The 12,809-nt window shown below is 35.4% G+C and overlaps 1 protein-coding gene across 7 annotated transcripts in view; it reads left to right on the top strand.

The window, feature by feature from the left end:
- Nucleotides 1–8,636, top strand: part of RPS6KC1 (ribosomal protein S6 kinase C1) — a 220,801-nt gene extending 212,165 nt beyond the window's left edge. For all 7 annotated transcript variants that reach the window (XM_054479254.2, XM_054479238.2, XM_063672232.1 and 4 more), the window contains one exon: nt 7,693–8,636. In XM_054479254.2, the coding sequence (XP_054335229.1) occupies nt 7,693–7,803 (111 nt within the window). In that variant the 3' untranslated portion in view covers nt 7,804–8,636. The remainder of the gene's footprint in view (nt 1–7,692) is intronic.
- The last annotated feature ends 4,173 nt before the right edge of the window (nt 8,637–12,809 follow it).

Raw genomic sequence — 12,809 nt, 5'->3', positions numbered from 1 at the left:
TGTATAGCTTATATAGTAAATCAGCATTATGTCATTGGCCTGCCTAAGGAAACTACCACTCATGTTGAGGAAACATCATCAGGAAAGGGAAAAGGGGTCTCTTGGCATGATTAGCAATTTGTCATTTTGACTTTCCTTTTCCACTACCTCACAGGTCATAGAGGTCACTTTAAAAAAAAAAATCACAAAATGATTTATATGGAAATAATTCTACGTGGGGGAAATTTTCTCCTCTTTGGTCTTTTAGTTCCTTGCTTTGTTCTTAGATTTCATAATCCCCTGTACCCCTGGTTCAGTTATCTGTCCAAGTCAAGTAAATGGTGCCAAAGTAAACATAATTATATTTTAAATGCAATCTTAAAAAAATCCTTCAGAGCATGTATGTTTGTGCTTTAGCATGTACATTAGTTAATTATGACGCAGTTGCTTAATCAGTTTTAAGAAATTATGTGAGGAAAAGACCAAAACAAATTTTCGTGCCCTCATTGCTCAGCTCTGTTGCCCGTTCTTCAGGAGAAAGGAGGTTGGCAGCTGCTGTCTTGGATTCATTAACTTGAATGTGCCACTGGCTGACATTTTCTTAAGCAGTAGAATCTTTGTGTGACCTCTCTTGAGGTGTGTTATAGCCTTTAAAATGGCAGAATAAACAAGATAGTCATGGTTAAAACAATTATACTTTTGCCTGTAGACTTATACTTGCAGATATATAGAGGAATTCATGAACTAATTAAATTGACTTTAGTAAAAGTCAAAATATGAACCTTTAGAATTTCACATTTAAAGTAATATTTTAGAAAGAAGCCAGTTGTTTATAATGAAGAAGAAAGAACTTACATGTTTATATGTTTCCTGAAATACTAAATATAATTGTCATTGCAGTTAATTCTTACAAATATTTGAAATGTTAGATTTATATTAAAATGTTTGGTGCCTTCCACATTTCAGTCAGTAGACATAAATTGTCTGATTGTGAAAGTGGATTTGATACATGTAGGATATTCCTGTGATGTTTGTTTTGTAATAATAGCTTTTCTCTTAACAAATCGTAGCAACTACTAATATGAAAAGTCTTTGAGCAATTAGGTTTAATGAACAGTGTAGTATGGTTCAATTTGAGTGCTAGACATAATTTCAAGTAAAAGACTGTTAGTATAGTCTTTTGAGGTGTATACTTCACTCCCCTTATGGATTTGGTAATACCCAAGTGAAGTAATAGATTCTTAGCATTTGCAGATCTCACTTTTGTGAGGCAGTGTAATGTTGTTGTTAAGGCATGGATTCTGGAATCAGAATGCTTGAATTCAAATCTTTGCCACTTACTACCTGTGTGATCTTAAACAAGTTACTTAATTTCCCTGAGCTTCTATTTTCTCAACTATAAAATGGAGGTAATGGTAGCTATTCATAGAGTTGTGAGTTAAATGAGTTAACCTATCATAAGCACTTAGAATAGTACCTGGCATGTGATAAGTGTCATGTATATCTTTGTTACTATTATTGATAGGACAGTGACAAACATTCATGACACAGTAATTTGCAATTTGATGAAGCATGTATTGGAATTATAGGGCTGCTAATGAAGAATGAGGCTACTGCTATTGACACAGGTCAACAAAATTCCAAAAAAGTAGTGGACTGGCATATAATAGGCAAACAATTGATACTTATACAAATAATTGAATTATGAATGAAAGAAAAATTAGAAATAATGAAAAAGAAAGAGAAGAAATAGAAGTTTTGGTTAACATCCAAGAGTGGAATTTCCTATGTATTGGACTACAAATGTTGTAAATAAATAATTTAATATTTCAGTTGCACTTGACTACTTTCTGTGGAAAAAAAATACTGTGAGTATTCTTAAATTTGAGTGGCTGTGGCTTCATGAGTTAGTTGGCAGAGTTTCTTTACCCCAAAAAGTATGAAGTTAGACAGATTTGGTAAAAAACCAATCATTTCAGTGCTCTGGAAATGGATCAAAGGATACAACAATCTGAAAGGTGTTTATGCTTAAAAAACAGCTGAACTGGCCAGGCACGGTGGCTCATGCCTGTAATCCCAGCACTTTGGGAGGCCGAGGCGGGTGGATCACCTGAGGTCAGGAGTTCGAGACCAGCCTAATATGATGAAACCCTGACTCTACTAAAAATACAAAAATTAGTCAGTCGTGGTGGTGGGCGCCTGTTGTCCCACGTACTTGGGAGGCTGAGACAGGAGAATTGCTTGAACCTGGGAGGCGGAGGTTGCAGTGAGCCGAGATCGCGCCACTGCACTCCAGCCTGGGCAACAGAGTGAGGCTCCATCTCAAACAAACAAACAAACAAACAAAAAACAGCTGAACTCTGGGAAAGAACAGTGGGACTCTTGACCCAGGGCTGCTTTCAATCTTCCCTTCCTGCTTGGTCAGGTGCAAAGGTTCTGCCAGGGTGGGGTAAACCATGAGGACTGATCCTGAGGCTGCATAAATGTGCACAGGACAGGGAATGGGCCCAGAAGAAAGTAAAAGCTAGGGCAGATGTGGTTTTGTGACCTAAACTTTGAATGTGTTCTGCTATGCATTGGCAGAGAACAGAAGCTTGAAGGGCTGAGATATTTGAATACAACCTCTGTTCAGTCACTGGTTGACTCGTAAGCTATACAGACACAGGGGTGACCCCGAGAAAGCCAACTTTAGAAAGAAAAAAAAATGTGGAAAGTTGTCAGCAGCTGCACATTACAATGCAGTGGGAAGGGGACTTAGCAGCTTTGTAGATCTAACTGAAACAAGTTACCAAACAAAGAACAAACAATCCAACAGCAATGATAAACTTCATGGGGAAAAAATCAGACTCTAGAGTTGCTAAAATATACTATCTAAAATGTCCTGTTTTCTGTGAAGTGTAATGTAAGACATACACCAAAACAAAAACGTATGTCCCATATTCAGAAAAAAAAAATCAGTAGAAATTGTCTCTGAGTGTACCCAGACACTGGATTTACAAAGACCTTAAAGCAGCTATTGTAAATATTTCCAAAGAACTAAATGAAACTGTGTTTAAATAATTAAAGGAAAGTATGACAAAAATGAATCAACAAAGAGATTCTGTAATAAGGAGATAGAAAGTATATTTTTAAAAAACAGAACTAAGTAGAAGTCACAAGTTGAATAATACAATGACTGACATGAAAAATTCACTAGAAAAAAAATGACTGAAGCGGCTAACAGCAAATTTGAGATAGAAGAAGAAAGAATAAATGAACTTAAATTAATAGAAATTATTGAATCAGGAAAATGGACACAAAAATTGAAAAAAATGAACAGGACTATGGAAATCTGTAAGACAATAGCAAATGTACCAGTGTACATATAATGATAGTCCCAGAAGGAGAGCAGAAAGGGAAAGGGACAGCAAAAAGAAATAATGGCTAAAAACTTTCCAAATTTTATTAAAAACATTAACTTATGCATCCAAGAAACTCAACAGACCCTATGTAGGAAAATACAAAGAGGTCTACACTTCGACATGTTTAGACATATCCACACTTAACCAAATTGTTGAAAGATAAAAACAAGAGAATTTTGGAAACAGTAAAAGGAAAATAACTTACAAAGAAGGAAGCATTAATGTCTAACTAATTATCAAAAACATGGAGGTCAGAAGATATTGGAATGACACAGTCAGAGTGCTGAAATCAAGAAGCAGCAGTAAACCAAGAATTCAGCAAAATTATTCTTCAAAAATGAAGGTGCATAAAGACATTACCAAATATAGGAAGACTGGGAGGATTTATTGCTAGCAGAACTGCCTTACAAGAAATACCACAGGAATTCCTTCAGGCTGGAAAGAAATGACACCAGGTAGTAACTTAAATCTAAGGAGGAAATGAGGAACACTGAAAATTGTAGATATGAGTTCATAGAAAAGACTAAAAAATATATATATTTTATTTATATATATTTATTTATATATTGTATATATAAATATATATATTTTATTTAAAAGACATAAAATTGCATGTAGCAACAATTATAAAACCATGCTATTGGGTTTAACATATATAGAAGCAATATCTAAGTATTTATGACAATAATAGACAAAGGAAGGGGGCTATGGTGGAGCAAAGTTTCTACCTTTTGCTAAATTAAAGCTACTATTGTTTTGAAGTAGATAAATGATCTTATAAGATAAGTGATATATTAAGTGATAAGATGCATATTGTAGGGATACAGCAACCACTTAAAAAAAAAACCTAAAAACTAAATACTAAATGAAAATTAGTAGAGAAACTAAAATGGTACAGCAAAAAGCATTTAACACAAAAGAAGGCAGTAAAGGAAGAACAAATAAGACAGTAAATCTAGAAAACAAGTAGCAAAATAGCAAATATAAACCCACCATGTCAATAAAGTGGATATCTAAACATGCCAAACCAAAGGCAGATTCTGTTAAGCTGGATCTTCTGTGTGTGAGAGACACACCTTAAATTCAAAAACACAAACAGATTGAAAGACAAAGGATGGAAAAGGATAAACCATACCAACAGTAACCACAAAAGAGCTGGAGTGGCAATATTAAATATCAGACAAAATGGATATTAAGATAGATTTACTAGGGTCTGATACATGTTTCATAGTGATAGTACAGGGGTAGCTGTAACAGTTACAAATGTATATGCACTAATAATGACTTCAAAATATAGGAAACAAAAAATAGACAATTTAGTAATAGTAAGTGGAGGTTCAATACCCCATTCTCCATGATTTATAGAAAACTAGCAAGGACATTGAAGACTTGAACAAACTGTAACTGACATGTATAGAACACTTCACCCAGTGACTGCAGAACACACATTCTTATCAAGTATACACAAAACAATCTCCAAGATAGATCACATGCTAGGTCATAAAACAAGTTTTAGCATTTAAAGGAATTGAATTCATACACTGTATTCTGAATTACATTGTACACTGATTATAATAACCATAACAATCAAAGTAGAAATCAACAAGAGGAGGAGATCTGCTAAATCCACAAATATTTGAAAATTAAACAGTATACTTCTAAGTTATGTACGGGTCAGAAGAAGAAATATCAAGAAAAACTAAAAAAGGTTTTAAATGGAACGAAAAGGAAAACACAATATATCAAAATGTATAGGATGCAGCTAAATCAATTTTTGAGGGAAATTTATGGCTTTAAATGCCTATATCAGAAAAAAAAGGAAGGTTTCAAATCAGAATCTTAGCTTGCACCATAAGAAACTATGAAACAAAGCTAGATGTGGTTGTGTGCTCCTGTAGTCCCAGCTGCTTGGGAGGCTGAGGCGTGAGGATCACTTGAGTCCAGGAGTTCAAGACCAGCCTGGGAAACACAGTGAGACCCTGTCTCTAAATTTAAAAAAGAAAGAAACTATGAAAAGAAACTGTAAAAAGCAAAGTAAATCCAAAGCAAGCAGAAGAAAGGAAGCAGAAATCAGTAAGATAGAAAACAGAAGAATAAGAAAAATAAAACCACAAGGTAGTTCTTTGCAAAGATCAGCAAAATTGGGAAACCTTTAGCTGGTTCCAAACTGTACATAAAAAGGGAAAGGACCTATAATGTCCAAAACAATTTTGCAGGAGAACAAAGTTGGAGGACTTACTCTACCTGATTTCCACACTAACTATAAAACCACGATAGTTTTAAGACCACAGTGTTTTTCTAACAAATGGCACTGGGAAATTGAATATGCACATGCTAAAAACAAAATGAACTTAGACCCTTCATACTTTTTGCAAAGGTTAACTCAAAATAGCTCATATATTTGTATATAAGAGTTAAAGCCATAAAAATTGTAGAAGAAAACAAAGGAGAAAATCTTTGATGTTGAGTTAGGCAAAGAAGTATTAGATGTGATACCAAAAGCATGGTCCATAAAAGGAAAAATTGATAAAGTAGGTTTCCTTAAAATTAAAAACTTGTGCATTCAAAAGTCACTATTAAGAAAATGAAGACAATAGAGTGGGTGTGGTGGCTTATACCTGTAATCCCAGTACTTTGGGAGGCCATGGTAGGAGGACCTCTTGAGCCCAGGAGTTTGAGACTAGCCTTGACAACATAGTGAGACCCCGCCTCTATGAATAAATAATAAAAATATAAAAATTTTAAAGAAAAGACAAGTCACAGACTGGGAGAAAATATTTGCAAATCATGTATCTGATAAGGGACTTATATTCAGAATATATAAAGAACTCTTGTAATTAAGTAAGACAGACAATTCCGTTTTAAAATGGGCGGAAAGTTAGATATTTCACCAAGAAAGCTATTTGAATGGCTAACGAGCACATGAAAAGATGCTCAACATTATTAGTTGTTAGGGGATGTAAATTAAAACCATAACAAGATACTACTACTATCAAGAGAAGGGCTGTTATCAAAATGACAGTACCAAGAGCTGAGGATGTAGAGAAACTGAAATCCTCATACATAAATGTTTGTGGGAATGTAAAATGGTACAACTACTTTAGAAAAATTTGGCAATTTTATAAAAAGTTGAACATAAACTCATTATGTGACCCAGCAATTCTGCTTCTAGGAATGTAATCAAGAAAAATGAAAATATATGTCTACACAAAGACATGTACATGAATGTTAATAGCAACATTATTCATTATAGCCCCAAACTGGAAAGTCTAAGTGTCTAAAAACTAGTGAATGGATTAATGAAATGCGGACATCCAAACAATGGAATACTAAGAAAAAGGAATGGCCTGTTGATACCTGCTACAATGCGGATGAATCTCAGAAACATAATGATAAGTGAAAGAAGACAGCAGCAAAAAACTACATATTTTATGATTTCACTTATATGAAATGTTCAGAAAGGGCAACTTTATAGAAACAAAAGGCAGGTCAGTGGTTGCCGAGGGCTGGGGATGGGGGTGCGGATTAACTGTAGATGGCATGAGGAAACTTTTTAGGGTAATCAAAATGTTCTAAAACTGGATTGTGTTGCTAGTTGCACAACTCTTTTAAGTTTACTAAAAGTCATCAAATTGTACACTTATAAGGGATGAATTTTATGCGATATAAATTATCCTTCAGTAAAATTGTTAACACAAAAATTTGACATTATTAAACCACAAAATTTTTTTTACTTATTTTACACATGATTCCTATTTCTGAAGAAACCAAAACTTTTTTCATTCATTAGATTAAATTATTTCTTTTGTGTCAACTATGCCAAAGACTAGTGATTTTGGAATACTAATCAGCTTATTCACACTTTAGGTAAAGTTTAGTCTCAATACATACATAGTTCATTAGTGGTGGAAAGATTTACTGTGCTTCCCAAATTTTCTAATCGTGAAGGAAGTAACTGGCTATCTCAATCTAGTGCAATATCTAATTAATGTCATGGTGTACTTTTGGGGTAGGAAATTGATAGGTATAACTATCCTATTATATTACATGAGGATGAGGGAAACAAAGTAAGTTACTCAAGGCCATGTTTCCCATCAGTTGAAAAGCTATAAACTCAGTTCAGGTGTCTCTCACACCCCACAGCTAGAATGGTATTAGACATAGCTCCCTTTCAAGAAAAATGGTCTCTTGGCTATTAATCAAGACTATTTGTTACCAGGGTTGAATTTAGAAGTTGTTTCTTTTCAAATATTGGTTTTCCTTTGATTTGAGAGTTGGATTCCTGTTACTCACTAAGTCCGTCTTTTTTTAGCTCTTGCAGTTCAATCCTCTGGAACGACTTGGTGCTGGAGTTGCTGGTGTTGAAGATATCAAATCTCATCCATTTTTTACCCCTGTGGATTGGGCAGAACTGATGAGATGAACGTAATGCAGGGTTATCTTCACACATTCTGATCTTCTCTGTGACAGGCATCTCCAGCACTGAGGCACCTCTGCTTCACAGTTACTTATGGAGCACCAAAGCATTTGGATAAAGACCATTATAGGAAATGGGGGGGAAATGGCTAAAAGAGAACAATTTGTTTATAATTACAAGATATTAGCTAATTGTGCCAGGGGCTGTTATATACATATCTTCAACCAAGGTGTGATCTGAATTTAATCCACATTTGGTGTTGCAGATGAGTTGTAAAGCCAACTGAAAGAGTTCCTTCTAGAAATTCCTCTGATAGGAAGCTAGAAGTGTAGAATGAAGTTTTACTTGAAAGAAGGACCTTTACATGGCAGCTAACAGTGCTTTTTGCTGACCAGGATTGGTTTATATGATTAAATTAATATTTGCTTAATAATACACTAAAAGTACATGAACAATGTCATCAATGCAACTTAAAAGTGAGAAAAAAGAATATACACATAATTTCTGACGGAAAACCTGTACCCTGATGCTGTATAATTAATGTATGTTGAATGTGGTCCCAGATTATTTCTGTAAGAAGACACTCCATGTTGTCAGCTTTGTACTCTTTGTTGATACTGCTTATTTAGAGAAGGGTTCATATAAACACTCACTCTGTGTCTTCAACAGCATCTTTCTTTCCCCATCTTTCCATTTTCTGCACCCTCTGCTTGTTCCCTCATATTCTGTTCTTCCGACTCCTGCTAACACACATGCAACAAAAAAGGGAAGGGAGTGCTTATTTCCCTTTGTGTAAGGACTAAGAAATCATGATGTCAAATAAACGTGGTGAAACATTAGATCTCTTCTTCATTTAATAACCCTCCCCCCTTTTTTTCCTTGAAGAAATGCCTCCATTCCTTTCCTTGTGAAATATTATCAGTTTCTACCATTGCTTCTCATGCTTGACTTTGTTTTACTTTTTGGCTTGGTATACTAAGGAGCAAAGGATTTCATCTAAATGGAATTGAATGGCAGTCCTAGTTTGTTACTTATGGTGATGAGATTTTCAGATTTGAGCTAATCTATTTGACGTGATGTAGAAAGAATGTAAGTATTCACACATCTCCAAACATTTGTATTTGTTACTTCTTTTTGTTGCTAAGCTAGCTCCTGTAGTTATGCATTGTTGCAAAAATTTACAAATGTTTTAAAAGTGTTAACATCTGTTTTTTTTTAAACGTTAGCCAAAGAAGAAGTCACCATTTCCAAGTTAGAAACCACCAGAAATAATTGAAATTTTCGATATGTTCTAATCTTCTTTGTATTTTTGAGATCTGTATGAGAGCCCACCCCCACTCCAGGAGCATCTGTACAGCTTCCATCTGCCATCGACCAGGTCCTCTCATCAAATTAAATGGAACAGAAAATGCTCTAGTGAAACAAAGGAAATGTGCAAGCATTTTTCCTTTTTCTATTATTCTATTTCCCTTTTTCCTTTTTGGCCCCCTTATAATCCAAACCCCAGCTGAAAGGCTGCAACAACACCAGGTTGGGGAGCAGGTCACCAGGATCATAGTTCAGTCAAAATGACATCACTCCCTGGAACTAGATTTCAACTCACTAGTCCCCTGGCCTCATAACAGGAACTTATGCAGGTGAGACACAAGAATGACTTCCTGTGTAGGACTGGTAGGAAGTCTGCAAGTACTTAGAGCTGGCCATTACAGAACTTCCTTCCAGAAGTGCCCTGTGACATGAAAGTAAGACTTCACAACTAAGGTAAAGATCCCTGCCCTACCACATGATCTGAGTCTCTTGGATTCGAAGGACATTAATGTCAACAGATGGTTGCCATGTCAATCTGTTGACACAATTCCATTGCTTCAGTTTCTCCCCTTTTCTCTCTATATGTTTGGTTGGAGCTTGTGCCTAATATAAATACATCATTCATAATTAGAATGGACATTAATTATTTTAGTAATAAACACAGGATAAATGGCTTTGGGGTGATAAACCAGAGTCTGTTTTTATTTTATGATGTGTACATATTTTAAGCTGTACTTCTGTGAATGGTACTGATTTTTGTGGTTTTTTTTTTTTTTTATATTTTGTTTAAGCAGAAGAGTGGAATATGGGGTCAAAATCATAAAAGAAGTTGCCATGAGTGTTTCTCATTTGATTTTTTTATTGTAAAATATACATAACATAAAATTCACCATTTTGACCATTTTAAAATATACACTTCAGTAGTGGCATTAAGTACATTCACATTTTTGTGCGACATCACCACTATCCATCTCCAGGACTTTTTCATCACCTCAAATGGAAACTCTGTACCCACTAAACAATAACTCCTCCCCATCCCACCCTCCAGCTCCTAGCAACCACTATTCTACTTTCTGTCTCTATGAATTTGACTGACTATTTTAAGTACTTCATATAAGCAGAATCATACAATATTTGTTTTTTGTCCTGGCTTATTTCACTTAGCAAAAAGTTTTCAAGGTTCGTCCATGCTGTAGCATTTATCAGAATTTCCTCCCTTTTAAGGCTGAATAATATTCCATCGTAGGTATTACCACATTTTGTTTAGCCATTCATCTGTCAATAGACATTTGGATGGTTTCTACCTTTTGGCTGTTGTGAATAATGCCATTATGAATATTGATGTACAGATATTTGAGTCTGCTTTCTGTCATTCAATTTTGTGTTTTATTTTTATGTAAAATTAGCAATATCATTCACTATTATTCTACCACAGTCTTTATAGAAGGGTTTTTCCAGATAGATTGCAAATGCCATTATGGTGCACTGCCACTTATCCTAAGATATAATATAAAAATCTACTGTTTCTGTGTCAAAGATGGATAAGTTAGGCTTCCCAAAAGTGAAAAGAATGTCATTTTAGCCATTTAACTGTGACATGAAATAATACTATTTGAGACATGGACCTTTTCATCTTGTTATAATGACAACTTTTTTTTTTATTTGACAAATAATAGTTATGTATATTTATGGGGTACAATGTGATATTTCTATACATGTATACATGGTAGAATGATCAAATCAGGCTAATTAACTTATCCATCACCTGAAATACTTATCATTTCTTTGTGGTGAGAACATTTAAAATCCACTCCTTTAGCTATTTGTAATATACAATATGTCGTTAACTGTAGTCACCATGCTATGCAGTAGATTGCCAAAACCTATTCTTCCTGTCTAACTGAAACTTTTACCCTTTGACCAACGTCTCCCCTTACCTCATTCTCCCCTGGCCCCCAGCCTCTGGTAACCACCATTTTACTTTCTACTTCTATTAATTAACTGAACTGTTGATAATATATTTAAACCTGTCTTTTAAACAGCTGCAATACCTATTGTGTTTGGACCTTCATGCTTTTCCTGTCTTCACTTATTTCAAGGTCAGTGTGAACAAAGATTGATCTTTGCTTTCAAATGGTGCATGTACTGAAGAGCATAAAATGTATAGATAATACTCATGCTATAACCAGTAACACTATATTAGAGCTCCACACCTAGTATGCCTTGATTGAATTTACTTGCCCACAAGTTTGGAATCCAAATAGCAAGAGGTCTGACTAGAGCCCCGAGATTCTGCCTCCCAAGGGCTCCTCAGAGCATATTTATTGGATTCACTTAGGGATATCTTTCTAGTAAAGGCCTAAGCATTAAACTGATCATCTTTTTTCTTTAGAGGAGTTGATTTAAACTCTGGTATATCTAAATGGTCTGGGCAATGGAGCCTGGTATTTCAAGCTCTTTCTTCGAGAATTGTGCAATAATGCAAAGTCTAGAGTGGTGTCCTGGTCATGTCTCTGTGACTAATTAGCCGTGTAACCTTAATCAAACAACACTCTCCTGGACCTGTTCCCCTACCTATAGAATGAAAGGGTAGGTGAGTTCTAAGCTTTACAAGTATATGATGGATTTTCGGTTTTTCAGAGTGAGCTAATTTGATAAAACAACATTATAGGAAAGGCAAGGTTAATGAAAATCTTAAATTGGTACTTAACTGTTTTCTTATTGTTTTTCTAGTAATCCTAGATGCTTGGGTTGCTGCCATACACCTGCTCAGTAGCATAGCCCTTGGTGGTTATATGGTTATAAAATTACAATTAAAATGAGATATTAAAATGTTGTTTCTCATTCAGTTCTACACTGGAAAAGGAGAGTTGAAGGTCCAGATAGCAGTACATAGAGGTGAAAGGAGGTTAGGACCACACCTACATTTGCCTGTTTCCTAGACCTTTCTCAGTAACTATGGTGGTATTGGTACACCTGTTGCCCTCATCTATCATATTTTGTGTGTTTATTTGACTCAGTCCTTTGGCAGGCATAATCAGAGTAAAAAATGGATACTTTCTGTTCCTATTTAGTGCAGAACATTAACCTCTACCAGTCTGGGTAATTTAGATTTTTGATTATTTTATGTCCACTAGGCTCATTTTAAGGATTTCATATTAAGCCCTCATGTTGAAGGGTTACTGAATGGCAAAAGCTGTGAAGTCAGCTATTTCTAAATAAAGTTGTAAACAGAATAGCAGCAGGGAAATGGAAAGCAAAGTACTACAGGTTTTTGTGACTCAGCATCACTTACTCTCTCAAGGACAGTAAATAGGAAACCAGAGAGCAGGCTTCCTTTTTGGTAAGATTTATGATCTTGGTGGTGATATGTAGTCAGATGGTTTGGCCTTGTATTTTTGGTCCCTATCACATGATTTGCCCCCTTGATCTAGCTGTCTCATCTCAGGGAGAAATGGAGGCAGAGAGAATTTGTGGCGGTGTAAGAGAGAAAGTAACCTGAGTGAGTAAGTTGGGCCAGGGAGATGCAGCAGAGCACTTGGCAGGCATGTTGGCCCAGGTACCTGGAGCAATAAAGAGCCTTCTTTGTGGATCTGGATTTAAAGTCTAATTCTTTGTTCTTCCCCAAGGAAGGGTGAGGCAAAAACTGACACTATTTCTACTATCCCAGGAAAAGAGATGGCCAACCTGCCTTTTAGGAAAGA

This window comes from Pongo pygmaeus, chromosome 1 (genome assembly GCF_028885625.2).
Source record: "Pongo pygmaeus isolate AG05252 chromosome 1, NHGRI_mPonPyg2-v2.0_pri, whole genome shotgun sequence".
Classification (NCBI taxonomy): Eukaryota; Metazoa; Chordata; class Mammalia; order Primates; family Hominidae; genus Pongo; species Pongo pygmaeus.
Note: the sequence above shows the minus strand (reverse complement) of the source record. Positions and strands in the feature narration are given on the sequence as shown.